Genomic DNA, 16398 nt, shown 5'->3' on the forward strand with positions numbered 1-16398 from the left:
TGGACAAAAGCCACAAGTAGCCTGAATTAACCTTAAGAAAAATGTTGAGATTGCAAAAATACTGAGGTCAATATAGCAAACAGTTCTCTGAGTACTGCAAATGCTGTTTTTGCAGTTTAAGTCCAGCTCTCTTGGATAAAACAGTGAAAATGTCTCTCAGATCAGTTTTCCATTAATAGAAAGTTTGATATTCATGATTTTATTTTCATGATCTATAAGTAATAAAATGGTAATGTCTTACCCTTAGTGGTGGAAAAGATCTCGTAACAAGCCCCAGAAGATTATCGCCAGGGGAGCCTGATAATATTTTTTTATGCTAATTCTGGTTTTGCAGTGGGAGTGAATGATGTCATCCTGTCTCCTCCCACAGTGTAAACTAAGCTCGTGTCAAAGTGTTGCTGCCTCTTGTCACAGAGAGAACGGTTCCCTTAAATGCAGCTGCAGTACTTCTGTGTGATACCTGTCAGAGCCATTCCCAGTGCGAGGTTGGGTTTGTGACCATGATGTCAAGATTTGTCTGTCTTCTTTTCTGTGGATATATTGCACTAAACCTGGGAAATACTCAGAAATTGCCAAGAGGCAAGTAGCTATGAACGACTTTCTGGGGGTTTGTTTGTTTTTCTGTTGTGGGATTTCGGGGTTTTTAAAGCCTGTGTTTTGTTATGGAAATTTGCTTTCAAGATGTTAGAAATGATTAAGGGTAATAGACAAGATGAAAGGAGGTCAGGGAAAAGGGCAAATCCAGGTATAACAGCACCCTTAAAGCTCTTGAATAAAATAAGCTCAAAAGTTTTCATGGTATCTTGTGACTCTAATGAGAATTATCATGACAAAGTTACTGTGTTTAATGATTTTATAGTGATTTGGACAGCAGTGTGCAGGTCTGTGGTTTAATATCCTAAAGACAATGTGACTTGGAGGCACCCTGTGTTGCTGGTGGAAGATTTCAGTTCTGTCTTTGAAAGAACTTGTATACTTTCCCTTTATATCTCTCCTAACAATTCAGTAGGAATTGACTAGTGTTGGTCAGGTTGCATGCATTTTGAGGGAGAGAAATAGGATTGATTAAAATTTATACAAGTAGGAAAAAACCCTCCAAACCTGTGTGAATATTTGTTTAACCATTCCTTTCTCTTAGAGTCTGGAAGTACAGTAGATTTGCAAAGCTGGCAGTGATCTCTTCTTCTCCACGGTTATATGACACATGTAACATAGGCATTTTAATAGTATTTTATTGCTTACTACAGGAAGAGCAGTCATAGCATAAAATTAAAAGAATATCTCTCTATCTGGATGGTAAAACACTTTGTAGTGCCTTGGCATTAAGGCAGCAATTTCACAACTCTTTCTGTGCTGGACGTATTGCTCTCACTTTGTGGCAGTGCTTGCCTGAGTCCACTGTGCTTTGTAATGCATTTCACATCTGCATTCTCCTGCAGCCACCGACATTTAGAGGAACCTGTGATTTAGTTATGAGAGTGTTTATTAACAAATAAGCACTTTGAGGGCTTCCTAGGAGATTCTCTTTCATAGAAGGGAAATCTAAAGGTATTTTGGAGAGTTGAGATGATTTTTGATCCCCACCCCTCTTTAAGATACTTTTTCTTTTTCCAGAATTTCATTATTTTTCTTTCTTTCCTATGATGATGTTCTTTTGAAATTATCTTTATTTTAATCTCATGTTCTGGAGCCAATGTGGAGTTTTTTTGCATACTGGTAATAGTAGAACAGTGTGTAGTCTGCAAGTAACAGATATGCAGTTCAAGTCAAGCTAACTCTAAGAATTTAGTTTTGTCAAAAAAGGACTTAAGAGAGGATTATGTTGACCAGACAGGAATCTTGTATGTGTTGCCTAGACAGAGGGAAGGAACTTTTCCAGTGCTTGTCTTTTTAAATTATTTCACTGGACTTTCTGCTCACTACTGTAGAATAGTGGCTCTAAGTTTATGCTAACTGTGAAATTCAGACAAAGCTTCTAATCCACTGCAAGATTAACTCTGGCATGCATTTTTTCTGTCCTAAAATAACATTGCAGAAGTGAAGTTCTGTTTGCCAAGTGCATAAAACTGCAGGTGGAAACTTCATTTCTTTTCAGTGAAATAACGTTTTTAAGATCCTCCCATTGCAGTCTTATTCTTTTGTTTGTAGCTGCCTCTCCAGTTACTATTTTCAAATAATGCATTGAAAAAGCAAGCGTATTTGTACTTAGCTGCTATCCAGAGATGTTCAAAGGATTGTCTTCTACAGCATTGTCTTGTTTGATAGGGACTACAGACTTTTTATCATAAGCAAAGAGAATATGTGGATTTTAAAGTGTTTTAAAAATGAAAATATGTACTAGTAATATTCTGTTTTAAGAGGGCTTCTCTGCCTTGCTCTGCAAGCTTAAATTCCAGTGAACTCCTGTGCTCTTTAAGTCCCAAAGTACGTAACTGAGGTTTCAGAGTCATTCTTGCTCACTGGGGAACAGCGAAATCAAGTTCATAACATGAAGGAGAGCAATCTAGCCAAACTTGCTTTCTGGTGGTGCGGGTACTTGTGGGAACAGGTTATCAGAGTAAATCTTGCCCTTCTTACCAGCACTTTGCAATTCTAGTGCTCAAATCTTCTCTCTCAGAGGTTAAACACATTGACCCCATGTCTCATGGACTGGGATTTCCTTGCACTGGTACAAGGTGGAAGGAACATCTTGCCTCCTGCAGCTGCAAAGGAACAGAGCCAGTACAGTGACTTCCAGAGCTGTTTGAGAGACATGTGCAAATGTGCTGGTCAGGCGGCTGGAACACAAATTGCTCCCTTTTCCCATGTATTTTTGTACTTTCACCTCCATACGTGTGTGTTTTACTAGGATGAAAAAGAAAATATTATTGCTGTTCTCAAAAGTGGTTTTTTTATTAATGAATTCTTTCATTGTTTTGACACCAAAGATTAAGGTATTGTTGGCGGAATAATAATGATAAGTAAAGACAATTGGGAAAGGAAGGCTGGTGGGTAGTGTGTTTTAGTATGAAGGCAGTCGTTTTTTTGCAGTTATGTTTGTGTTTCATCTGGGGGAACAGCTGCTAAGAAAAATTCTGCAGTCAATGCCTTTGGATACTGAGTGAGGGATCACAGAACATCAGAGTCAGAGATGGTGGTACCATTACAGATGACATTTCATCCAGTATTTCAGTGGCTGTCTGTTCAACTTTGTCTAGCCTCTGAAGTTTTCTTCTAATTAGAATTTTTCTCTTTTTGTCTCTCTCATTATGCCATTCTGCCAGTGCCACCCAACATACATGATTCTAAAGTTCAACACTGTTGTGCTTTATTGATGGATGGAAACATACTCTAATTTTTATGGTTCTGCATAACAGAAAATTCCATTCTTAAAGAGCTGAGTGTTGTCTCTCTAGACAGGAATTAAGTACAGACAAAAAGACTTGTCTTTAGAGAATGAATTGGTAAGCAGATCATCCCAGATCTGAGACAGAGATGAGAAAACAAAGTCACAGAATCCAGAACAAACAAGTTACAGGACGTAATCCCCATGATTGTACTGCCCTACAAACCGTGTTTCATTGTCATCTTTCCAGTTGGAGCTGATACAATTGTTGTAGGAACAACTGAAGAATAAGTTCTTAGTGTTTGGTAAAACAGCATTTCATGTTTTTGATTTTGTCACTTGACTTTCCAGTTACAACACAGAACCACATTTCCATGTGCCTTTCACTAAAATCTCTGTTTCTGAGAGCTTTTGTCTATCTTCAGGTTCTGTTTTACTTTGTTAGATCTGAAAAGAATTTGGGGTTGATCCCTTCTTATAAAATTTCAGTTTTAGGAAGTTATTTAAAAAAAGAGTCTCAGTGTTTTTTCTGGGTTTTTTTCAGGGGATATTTTGACATATTTCTGACCACTGTGGTTTTCCTACTATTTGATTTAGTCATCAGGTACAGTGGAATTCAGGTCCATCCTGGTTCTACTTTCCAGGACTCAGACCTATCCTACTCTGCTGTCCAGGAAGGGCTCAGGAAACCCTAATTTGGCTTTCTCCTGGTTGCTGTCCTCTTAGGGAAAAAGAATATGGACTTGACATGTCTTAGGGGACCATGTGAAAAAGCCTGATTTACAAACTCCTGTAGGGAAAACCAGATCCAAAACTTCCTTGTATCTACAGTTGTCAGCAGTGCGGTTAAGTGGGAAAAATAATTGTTTTGCACTGAGGATTTGTTTCTTTGTTTGGAAGTCCTGAATATGTTTGGTCTGATATTGTAGATAGCTGCTAGCTAATATTTGTACTTAAAGTAATTATAACTGACATCTCTTTTAGGGTGAATTCTGTATTTACAGTAGACTCCCAAACTTTGACATTTGAGAAAAAGAGTAGACTAATTTTATTCCTAGCTAAGTTTGCTGGCTGTGCTATGTTACGTAATACATCTTACTAAGCTGAGCATGTGTTTTCATTTACTAGTGTCAAACAGTTAAAACAATGTGGAGTTATTTCAATGTATCACAGTTATTATATTGCAACAGCCAAACTTTAAACTTTTGTGCTGCCCTCTCACTTCCTGCCTTTGGTAGCTGTAGGGTGGCAGGGCAAAAACTGTAAGACAGGGAAAAGTCCCCTGGAAGTTGTGGGTTTTGAGCATGCAATGAAGCTGGCATATCAAAATATCACAAAAGGATTGAAATGACATGTGGTTTATATGTTACTGTCCCCATGGTTTATAAAACATCTTTCTGGGAACTATTTTTCAAAATGCACAATGCATTAACCTTTAAAAAAATGTTCTTGTGAAGAAGAGCCAGTTTGAACTAAATTATTTAACTTCATTTTTTGTTGTGTCTGGAAAAAGAAGCGCAAAATTAATTTGGGTTTTTTGTGAAATATTTTTCTTATGTTTAATGACACATAAGTGACAAGTTCAACAGGAAATTTAAAAGGTATCCTTTATCTGGTGTAATAGAGTGACAAGGGTTTTCAGTCACCAGATATGTCATGGCAAATTTGGCTGATTCTTGCTGAGAGTGAAAACAGCCCATAAGAATGTAACAATTATAGCAGTTCATTTAATCAAAGTTATCTTATCATGCAGACAGTTGTGTCCTAGGCTTGCACATAAACATATCAAAACCCAGTACTGAGTGTCAGGCTTCTGAGTTCAAAGATAATCTGTAATACCAGAATTCCATTTTTGTATTGGCACATCCAGTGGTGCAACATTGTGATGATACATATGGGTGGTTTCTGCCAGAATTAAATTCCACTGCATATGAATGCCTCCAAAATGATCTCACTGTTGGATAATCCATATAACCTTCCACCTCTTCATTTTAATTTTCATATTCCCAAGTATCTCTTTTTGAAACTTATTTTTCAGCCCTTCATATAATCTTTGGTTCTAGCTGTTCCAGAAGGACAAGCTACATAATTCACTTGAGGGGAGAGCTGTAGGCTAAATCCTGCTGCTGCTGTGGGGCCAGACCCACTGTATATAGGAGGTATAGTCTGTGTATCTCTTGAGTGATGATACAGTGAATGGACAATGGATTTGAGCCTTCTCTGGACCTTTTGGACTCACCAGGTGTGCACTGCACACTGCATGTGGAAACAAAAACCTCTGCCTGCTCCAGGGGGAGAAGATGGCTAGCAGTGACCTGCCATAGTCAGAACTGTTCATGCAGCTCCTAGAGGATTTATTTTCCTTGGGGGAATTCAAGTGCAGACTTGAAATTGTTTGTGAGCAAGACAGATTTGTTGCTGTGGAGCATTCTTGACTGCTGCCTTTTACAGAAGACAGTTGGAGTCCTCCTCACTGCCATGGTGGGTCTTGGTGAGAACGGAAGCAGGTATTTGTGTTCTGGACAGCCTGCAGCCTGAAATAGGTGCCATTAGCATAACAGGCCAGTCTGCAATGTCTTCCCAAGTGAAAAGGGCAGCTGGAAACAGGCCAGATGCTACCCAGACTTGCTTGGCAGGCCTTAGTTCAAATGTTCTTAGTTAAAAATTGTTTTTTCTACAATACAGGATAACATGTACGTAATGCTAATTTGCATTGTGAGGTACATGGTTGCCTTACTGTGCTGTGAGAATGGTGCTTGTGAAGATGACTACTGGCAGCATCATGAATGAAACTATTGTGTGGGCAAGGCCTGGGCCAACTTTTCCAGTACTGCCATCCCTCAAAACATAACAATCATGTGCCATTTTACTCTGGCTACATCAACTCTAAACCTCCTCACTTGAGCAAACCAGTGTGTGTCATATCAAGGGGAAGAAAAAACAGGTCAAGTTTTGAACCACCAAGTGAATTTCTACTGTTCATGAAGTTGTGATTGTAGTTATGGTCATCAGAATTGAATGCTTTTGCACTCACTCCTTCACCAAAGTGATGTGATCAGAGTGTGCAGGTATCCAGGCAAGGTTATGGAAGGATGGTTGCATTAAGAATATCAACACAGCGTCTTCACCCATTCAGAGCTGCTGAATAAAATGCTAGTAAAGAGTTAAGGCTCTAGCTATGAAGATTCTAGACCTAAAGGCAGGGAGGTAGGGAATGCTCTTCTATGAGAGAAAACTACTTTTCTCCCAGTCTGAAGGGGAGTTTTACTGCACTTCAGAGGGTGGTAGACAAAATATAACCTGTGTTCTCTAAAATGCTTTAGAGTTGTTGCTGAGGTCCATCACTTGGCAATAATTTAGTATTATTTACAGCATCTTCTGGAAGAAAAATAAATGAGAAGAGTGAATCCATAAATTTTTTAGGTTAATTGTAGCCATGGCTCTTATATATATACTGTTTACCTTGAACAAACATGTCATCAGGGCTCCATGTGAATAAATCCACTTTGATAAAACTCAACTTAATAATGTGCATAAGCCTCTGCATGTGATTTGATTTTTATTTATTTTGTGTGTATATGGGGTGTGCTAACACTAGGGTCTCACTGCATGTACTTAAAAAGAAATTGTAATTCAATACTCTTTCTCAAGCTGAAGAGTTGATGGCAAAATGGATTCTCAAAGTATGAGGGAATTATTTTTTAGGGCTATTCCAGCATTTTAATATAGTTCTAAGGTTTTGCATTATTCTTAAAATATGCTCAGGAATAGCATGATTCAATAAAGTGGGAAAAGATTCTTTCCAATCACCTGCAGTTGTGGCATTAGTTTATGAATCTATAAATGGCCACAGAATGTTTGATATGAGTTTACATAATTAATACTTTGGGAACCTGGCCAATTTTAAAGGACTGAGAGTGTATGTGGGATAACATTATTTTTAAACTCACATTTGGAAAAGACTTCTTTTGTCAGCTGCTTGCAATATCTGCTTTATATTAATTATTCACTTTCATTTTTCTTTCTGTGATGGAAATGTCTGGAGTAATTTTAGAACACATAAAATTGTGGTTGATTCAAAAATACAAATATGTATGCTTGAAATGTCCCAGAAGATCATTTTCTGACTCCAAAGTTAAAACATTTTCTGGCAATTTAGATTGCCTCATTAGCACTGTTCAAGCCTATACATGAACAAGAAAAATGCACACTGAGAAAATTACAGGACTTTCAGACTTTATGACTTATCACTGTTCTTTTAAAAGCTCAGTGTCAGTACAACATGGACAGACACACTGAAAAAAAGGCATGGGTGAAATAGTCTGAAAGTTGATAAGAGATTGACATTTGGGATAGAAATAATAGAAATAAAACTCTGCTGTCTGACCTGAATGTTTTGGCAGAGTTCCATTCTGTGGCTCATGCAAACCCTGAAGTAGTTGGATTAAATGGCAGGGCAGAGTTTTTATTTATAGCACAGTGTGCAGCTTGTTTCACAGTCAGGGAAGTGGCTGAAGTCAGGCTTAAGAGCCATGAATTCCCTTGGTTTGATGGAGAGCTGACTCAGGTAAAAGCAGTGAGGTTTCATATTCAGCTTGAATCAATAGGTCTCCTTCTGTCATAAAGCTAATTAAGAGACATTTACTGTGTGAACATGACTATGAAATTGCTCCACAGTGACAGCTCATCATTTGCTACCTTACAGATGAGCACCAGCTTTTAGCTATGATCTGACAAGCACCAATACTGCATCTCTTCAGCAATCCTTCCTGCTCTTTGGTTTAGTTACAAGGAACACAAAAACTGGCAATTCTAACAGAAATGTCTTCTTGCTTGTGTTGGTTATTCAGTGCTCCTTAGTAGCTGAATCTGATGTAAGTCAGTTGCTGTTATGGAGTAGGAGGTTATTTATGTCCTTTGTTAATCAAGTCTGTATAAACATAAATAAGAATTTTTCCCCAGAAGATTAAAATACTAATTATGCAATTAATTTTAGCTGAAGAACTTCTTTTGAATTGTTGGCAGATTTGGGGATTTTTGCTCCTAACAGAAAATCTGTACTCACTTTGCACATAAGTAACCAAGTCATGAGTGTGATTTCACACAGACTCTCTGGTACACTGAGGCATACACGTGCACACACAAAGGCAGTGTGGGATCTTGCTCATTTGATTTTGGTAAATGCATTACATAAAAAATTATCTATTTTAATCCTTCACACTTTCATCAATCCCCTGTACTCTCACAATTTTGGTAACATGTTCAAATAGCAGTTGATAAAAGCATTAGTATGTTGTTAATGTACAGCCATGAATTCTTAGAAAGCAGCTTCTCTGTAATGTAGCAGATGTTTATTGTGTTCCCTTTGCACTCAGAAATACTTACAGCAATTAGCAAGGGAGATCATATGCTATTATTATACTTATTTGAAGGCAATGTGAGGTTGCTCATAGTATTAAGGATGAAGAAAAGTTACGTATAGGGAATAGATAATCTCATTTATGCCCTGTTGAAACTTCGGGCATTGTGAATAATTTTTTCCATGACATGGCCCTTCTAGATTTTTTCAATAATTTGTTTTTGTAGTATTAAAACACTTGTCAAAAAAACTGGCACAGGGAATATATCTCATGTAAAAACTCTGAAGTCATGAAGCATTATTTATGTGCTTAATACACTCTTAAGTCAGAGAGCATTCCTTGGGAATTAATGTAATCTACTGCACACTGGGTTACAAGATCAGTAATGAGAGAGACATAGCTTCCTACATACCATAAATTCTCCATGAGCATTTGGATAAATGCCTGAGAGAAGTACAAGTAAAAGTGCAAAGTCAGGCCTACAAAGATTGCTTAGCTGATGGTGTGCATAGGTGTACATGCCCCTATTCCACCTCAAAGTTTTCATAAACCTTCCATTTGTGTAGCTGATAGTATTCTTTATTGGCATTTTTATTTCAATGAAACACTGGCTGGAGAATCTATTTTAAAAAATAATATAGACATAGGAAGAGAGGTTGGAAAGAGAGATTACTTCCTGCAGCTTTCTTTCATCTCTGGAGATAAAAGGCAACATGGTGAAAATAGAGCAGGTGATGTAACAGATAAAGAATTTGGAAATATAGTCAGAGAACATGAACTCTATGCCATGTCCTGGGAAGGAAGGGGAATATGTGGGAGAAAAGATGAAACACCTACATTATAAAAAAAATAAGTATTTGTCTTACCTTACTACTCCATTAATCATATGCATTGCTTTTATTTTACATGTTGTATACTTACTTGGTTTGGTGTCCATTATTTTCTGCTATCCACTGATTTAGTGGATAGCAGATTTAGTGGAACCATTTACTTCATATTTTAGTTTTCTTAAGATGAGTTAACAATGACTCTGCTTCACAGTGTATTCATAAAGAATTTCTGTCAAATTTAGGAATTCAATAATACATTCTAAATTTATGAAGTATTTATTAGTACTTTTTAAATTAAAGATGTACTGGCAATTTGTTGCTTCTTTTCTCCAGATGTGTTTGATCTGTAGAATCTTTCCTTTGATCTCTGCAAGCTCCAAATGTGGAACAATATAGAAGAAGATTAAAAGGATCACCTCTGATTTTTCTTAATCTGTTGGGGTTTTTGTTGGGTTTATTTTAGAGTAGTAGTAAGAAGCCAAGTCATCAGTCTGAGATCTGTCTCATCTAATGGTGCAAGATGAGATACATTTTCCAGCTGGGAAAACTATGTGCAGTTGGAATCAATCCTTATAGGACTGGGCTAGATCCAGCAAGTGTCATAGACATGTGTAAGAACGTTCAGTTTGGAGACCAGGATCATAAGTGAAACCACTTTATTTTGACTGCTATTTTGGAAACATAGGGCAAATTTTTAAAATTTACATTTTGTTTGTTTGTTTGTATCTACAGCTTTCTAAACCAAAGGAAAGTAACTGGCTGAAAGCTTTGTTGACAGACTTGACTCCATTGACTAGCTCAAATCATAATTGTCCAAGCCCAATAGAATTTAATATTTCAGTACTGCTTTTGTTACTGACAGAGTTTTCTTACTCTTTCTGAGTTTAGCATTTGATATACAACACTGCCCAGGAATTCTTATGTGTGCTTCAGATATTTAATTGCTTTATCATCTGTCCACTTCTTAAAAGCGGGCAATTTATTCCAAAGTTAATACAGAATATTGCAAGCACCTTTGCCAAGTGCCATTCAGAGCTATTAATCCTTGCTCTATTTGAATTTCTGTAGGTCTTGGGTGCTATTTGGAGCAGAGAACACAGGTATTTTGGGTGATCATATGCAAGTTGCAATGCTGGAAATGGAAAACCATTGTGACTTCAGAAAAACGATAATCCCATTCCATTTCCATATTTTTGCATATTATTTTAAAGATTCTTGCTTCAACTATACTCAGCATGGTGGGGGGACTTATAAACATAATGTCACCTATTTCTGAATGGATGTCAGCTTTGTTTTCCTTCAATTCCAAAGCAGGTCATTATGGACAACTCATCTACTTCTATTGTTTTCCACAACCCAAGTTCTTTCCCCAGTGTACACAAAGCACAAAACATTCTCCCTCACTGAAATGAGAATAGGAATTACACTGGATGTTGCTCAAGAACCAGAAAGAGCTTCTTAAGCAATATCAAAGAGGTATCAAAAGGGACTTTGGACTTTTAAGCACTGACTGCTATTCTTTGAGCCCAGTTTTCCATCTCCCCAGTAATGTAGGCATCCAGTCTGCATTTCTCCAGTCTGACAGGAAGGATACCTGTGGAAATTGTGCCAAAGCTGAAGTAAATGATGTTCACCCCTTTCCCATTGTATGCAAAGCCAGGAATAACATTACAGAAGGCAGCAAGCTTTGCCAGACAGCCTGGCCTTGGTAAATTTGCTCTGGCTGTTCCAAATCACCTTCTTGTTCATCATGTGCATAGGTGTGATTGTTCCTGGTGACTGAGGCTAGGGACAGCAGCTTGCAGTTTCCTGGATGCTCTTTCTTGCCTTTACTCAAACGATTGCACTGAGATATTTTTCTCTTCTCCGTAACAAATTAATCTTACTTCTCCCTGGCAATTCTCTTATGCTTATCTATATAGTGAAGAGACCATGCCTTATTGTTTTTTCCTTTTCTATATCTCAGAGATAGGAAGTAGGATTCTGGAATTCGTGCAGGGCACTGTGGAGGGCAGTCCTCCTTGAGGCTTTATGGTATGTACTTAGATGTGCAGAACAAAAGTAGTAGCCTTCAACTGGAAAAATAGTAATTTTTACAAGGAAACATAGGGCTGAAATGGACTTCCTGAACTCATTTTGACCACCTTGTTCTTATTCCCAAGACAGTTTGTCCTAGACTGTAGCTCCCTGTATCAGTTTTCCAAGTATCTTCCTTGCTGCAGTTGGTTTCTTCTCTTCACAAATACGGAGCAGAAGTAATTTATACTGCTTTTCCTCGGGGCTTTGTTTACCATATATATTTGGATACTGTTCTCATATCTGTCTACGTACTTTTCCTCCAAGCTCAATGACTCCTATTTCCTCAGGCTTCTTTCCTGGATTATATACTCTGTACCTCTAGTCATTGAATTTGATTTTTTTCCTGAATTTATCAAGATGGTTTTTGTGCAGTGCTCTGTGTATTTATCCATTAGTGATAAAACACCTTTTTAGAAGTGAGAACTAACATAAAAGGACTGGGATCCATTTCTTCAGATTTAAAATAGAGAAGGCAACAATTTTGAAACATACCTAGACATGTTGGGGATTCTGAGACTTATAGATTAATTTACAGCTAAAGGGTTGGAAGTCAATGTTGGTTTCAAATTTATTCTGTTGCTACAGCTTGTAGATCCTCCTAGTGGTCTAAATACTACTATCTTTAAGCAGGTTTGTCCCTAAAAAATAACCATGTGCTTAATCAGAGAAGGAGGTAAAACAAAGCTTTAAAAACATCTAACGAAATGTTACAAAATACTCAGCTAAAGACTTGCTCCTTCATTTGCTTGGATTAAGGCAAATGAGGTAATACTTATCACAGAAGAGGATTTCAGTGTATGACTACCTATTTTGTTCTATTAACACAGATAAACATGCAAATTTCAATTTATTGCTGCTTGAAATTTTTTAAACTGTTGATTTGGAGCTGCCTTATTGTAACACAGTAGAATTTATACTTTTTTGCTGTTGGTTATTTTGATATTCTTCTTTTGAATGATTCCTCCCAAAGTGTTTCAAAAGATCCCAGATGAGTAGTCACAGAGTGAAAAAAAAGAAAGTATTATGATAAATGGTGATGATATGTAAGGAATAGACTCCAAATTGGCTGTAGGAAATGAGTCCCTCACTACAACCTGGGTACACAGTAACCCATGTAGCAGATTACCTGTGCACTCAGTAATAAACATGAACATCCTGGATTGCAAAGTGTAGTGTCCTCACTCTTCTCACAGAAGCAAAGGTGGCTGCAGTTCCAGACTGTTTTTTATTATGCCTTCAATTTTCGACTCTTCAAAAATGCACTGATCTTTGTAAATGAGAGGTGCTTAAGGCAGTGGAGATGCCGAACACTGCCTGGCACTGAGCAGGTAATGGCAGTGATAATGCACTGCCTGCTCATGAGCACAGTCATAAGAGACTTCCTGCATTCAGGTCTGTCGTATTTAATACCAATTGCTTCAATACATGGGCAGAGCCAGTCCAACAGCATTTGAATTCTTCACCTGCTCAAGTTCTTAGTATTTTGTTGAGCTTTTCCTGCTGAGAAGAGGTTGTTAAAGAAAGTCCCTGATTTTATTCAACTGACCAACTCTGAAGTATGACGACCTTGTATGAGGCCAAGTCCAAAGACCACATTTCTCTTTTGATGTTGCATTGGCTGATGCTTTTTAAAGGCTTAAAAAAGAGAGTTAGGCCTAGAAAATTTGTGAGACTCCCCTTGCTCTGCACAGTCTTCTGCTTGCCTTTACTGAAACATATTTCTGCAGAATCTGTCAGGTTCTTTGGCCAGGACACAGTTTTCTCCATAGCCCAGCCTGGGTGGAGTGGCCTTGGACTTGTTTCCTTGGACAGGAGAAGGAGCCAGGATTGGAAAGACAGCTCTTCTGGGCAAGATGCAGTCATTGTCTCATCAGCTCTGTCCAGGTGAAATTACATCCTGAAAAATACATACCAGGCCAGTCTGGAAAAAACAACAACAAATAAGGAGCTTTGAGAGTAAAGCCAGGGGAACAAGGCCCTGGCTAAAGGGCTAAACAGATCAACCTAAAGACATCAGATCAAAATTAAGCTTTATCCTACTACAAATAAGTGATCCATAATCTAAATTGAAATAAGGGTTTCAAATTCCTTTATTAACAAGTAGTTTTTGTCTTGTCCTTTTAAATTTGTGCACTGTTTATTTTACAAGTGTTATCTGTCAAAAATTATTCAGCTTGAAGGAGTTTCAAAGGACGTTATGCATTGAAAATAATGAATGGGCTTGGTTTTGTCCCTATCCTTCAAAAATGTTCAATTGTTCAGTGTTGAACTTTATAAATTTTTGCCATCAAACACCAAACTAAGTTTACTAACTGGACACATAAAGGAGCTGAATTTTCTAAGGTTCAAAATATTAATTAATTAATCTAATTAATTAATTAATCTAATTAATTCAAAAAATTAAACAGAATCCCAAAAGAGGAGCCAGGGTCAGGTTCTTTTAAATCATACCAAAGAAGTTTTCAGAGGTCTAACTCCTCTTCCCTTTTCCATCAGAGCTGCAGACTTGGTTGTTTTCAAACAAGTTTTCTTCCTTGTTTTCAGTTTTGTTTCATATTTTAATAAATAATGAAAAATGACCTGCAGAATGAAAGGTGGAATTGGGGATTGGACCACTGAAATGGGATCCCAAGTTTAAATCCAGACTGTTTTCAGCTTTTCACCCTAAAAATAAGGACAATTACTTTACTAAGTCAACTAAAAAGTAAATTTAAACCAGTATGTTTACGGAGCCTTGTGAAGGACATAAAGATGAAAGTGGAACTTCAGTGAAGTTCTTGAATGACCCGAAAACAGGTGAAACAGATGGCGACATTTGAGCAATGAATTTCCTTTGTGTAATGGTTTCTGTAGCTACATAGGAGCTGGAATTGCTAATAACTACATCTTTACCTCTTCATTGACCTAACTGGTCCTAAAGTACTAATGAGTACAGCTTATTCACTCAATTCTGAACTGTTATAATCACTGGAGAGGGATTGGCAAAATAAGTTTTAAAACCTTGTGATTTTGTAATATAAATGCTCTAACAATTCTCTTTCAGAAGTATATGTTTAGTTTATAACGTTAAAGAGCAGCATATTTCTGAGTAGCATTTAATAAAACAAGATGTGCATAGCAACTGAAGGAAAAGGTGTGAGTAACCTTGAAATAGTGCTGGGAGAAAGGACACAGGAAGGGATGAGGCTGACCCTGGGCCCTCACAGGGCATCTCTTCCTTTTGGCTCACTACCTTCAGCTGAACACCAGTATTGAGGAGTTTCCCTACTGCATGTTTCAGCTACTCCTGAAATTCCTATTGTTTAGTAGTGAATTTCTTCAGTATGTAATTCACTATTCATTTAGTAGTGAATTTCTCTATCATTTAAATTACTAAAATGCCCCCAGATATGAAAGAAATATGGAAGGAATTACAGTTTATGCTATTTTATTTGTTGTGTACATTCTGTTAAGAATGTTGATCACCTAAGAAAAGTTGCCCTCTTTGAAATGAAAGTAGTTTGAAGGTGGAAGTTAAGGGCTCAAGGGTTAGGTTTTTGTAGACAGACATGCTTGTTTTTGTTTTGCACAGTTGCACGTTGACAGCCAATTCTTCTGAAGCAATGTTAGACTTGTGTAGGCATAATAATACTTTGAAAAAAATTATTGAGGAACTTCATTTGCAACTGACAAAACAACATGCAAGGCTGTTAGCTCACCCTCCCCTAAAAAGGTATTCTTGGTTGCCCTCTTCATATGGCACCTACTTTCATCATTCAGAGTATTTGTGAATGTGAATTTCATGGCTAGGAACCTTAGTGTTTGATGTAATCTCTTATGAGAAAGGATCCTCAGCTACCTTATTGGAGAGTACAAAGACAGATTTTCTGCAGAAGTGCAGAGTAATTTGGCAAGAGGCACTGGGCACAAGCTGGAATACGGGAAATTCCAGTTAGATATTAGGACTTTTTTTTTAAACAGAAGTATGCTAAGCACTGAAACAGATTACCCCAGAGATGTTATGGAATCTGTGTCCTCAGAGGTGTTCAAGACTGAGCTGGATGTGGCCCTGAGCAACTTGAGGCTTTGAGCAGGGAGTTGAACTAGATGACTTAGAGAAGTTCCTTCCACTCTGTTATTCCATTATTCTGTGCTTATGGCTGCTTTAGAAGTGTGTCTTGTTTATTGTAGTACATAGAAACAGAACTATTTTTAAGTGTTTCCCATTTTAAGATATATTTGGGTTGCAGCCAAACAACCAATATTTCTCCATGTTTGGCAGCCAAAATAAATACAAAAACATAAAAGAGCAGAAAAGTTTCATAGTCTTAGATTATCATTGAAAATTTGCCTGGTGGTACTATGACACCAGATTTGGAAAAATCAAAGCACTGCTGTGAATGATTTGAATAAATGAGGTAGTGCTCACAAATAGATGGTGCTAATATATTTTCATAAGGCACACTTCATTTGTCTAGCACTCTGGGAGGCAGTGCTGGGTCTTGCCTTCATGCCCCTTAAAATCTTTGAAATAGTGGAAAATAAACAGTTTCAATGTAAGGCAAAAGGAATTCTGGCAACAAAGCCAAATTTGCTGTAATACACTACAGCTGTATTCACCCTCTAGTTTTGTAGGGCAGAGTTCAAGGATCCTCACTCTATGGATAAAAACAAAAAATAGGACTGTATTTGATCACAAGAGACCATGCACACCTAAAGTGTGCAGTAGACTCCTGGTATGAGTGAGAGTACCATCTTAACTTTTAAAAGTTTCAATAGATTGTTGCCTCTGTCTCCTGTTGCCTATGCATTCCAACTAGCTAAA

At 37.5% G+C, this 16398-nt stretch overlaps 1 protein-coding gene across 1 annotated transcript in view; it reads left to right on the plus strand.

The window, feature by feature from the left end:
- The first annotated feature begins 433 nt into the window (after positions 1 to 433).
- Positions 434 to 16398, plus strand: part of ABI3BP (ABI family member 3 binding protein) — a 137158-nt gene continuing 121193 nt past the window's right edge. The window contains exon 1 of the mRNA XM_036406819.1: positions 434 to 579. Coding sequence (XP_036262712.1) covers positions 501 to 579 — 79 coding nt within the window. The 5' untranslated portion in view covers positions 434 to 500. The remainder of the gene's footprint in view (positions 580 to 16398) is intronic.

Source organism: Molothrus ater, chromosome 2 (assembly GCF_012460135.2).
Source record: "Molothrus ater isolate BHLD 08-10-18 breed brown headed cowbird chromosome 2, BPBGC_Mater_1.1, whole genome shotgun sequence".
Classification (NCBI taxonomy): Eukaryota; Metazoa; Chordata; class Aves; order Passeriformes; family Icteridae; genus Molothrus; species Molothrus ater.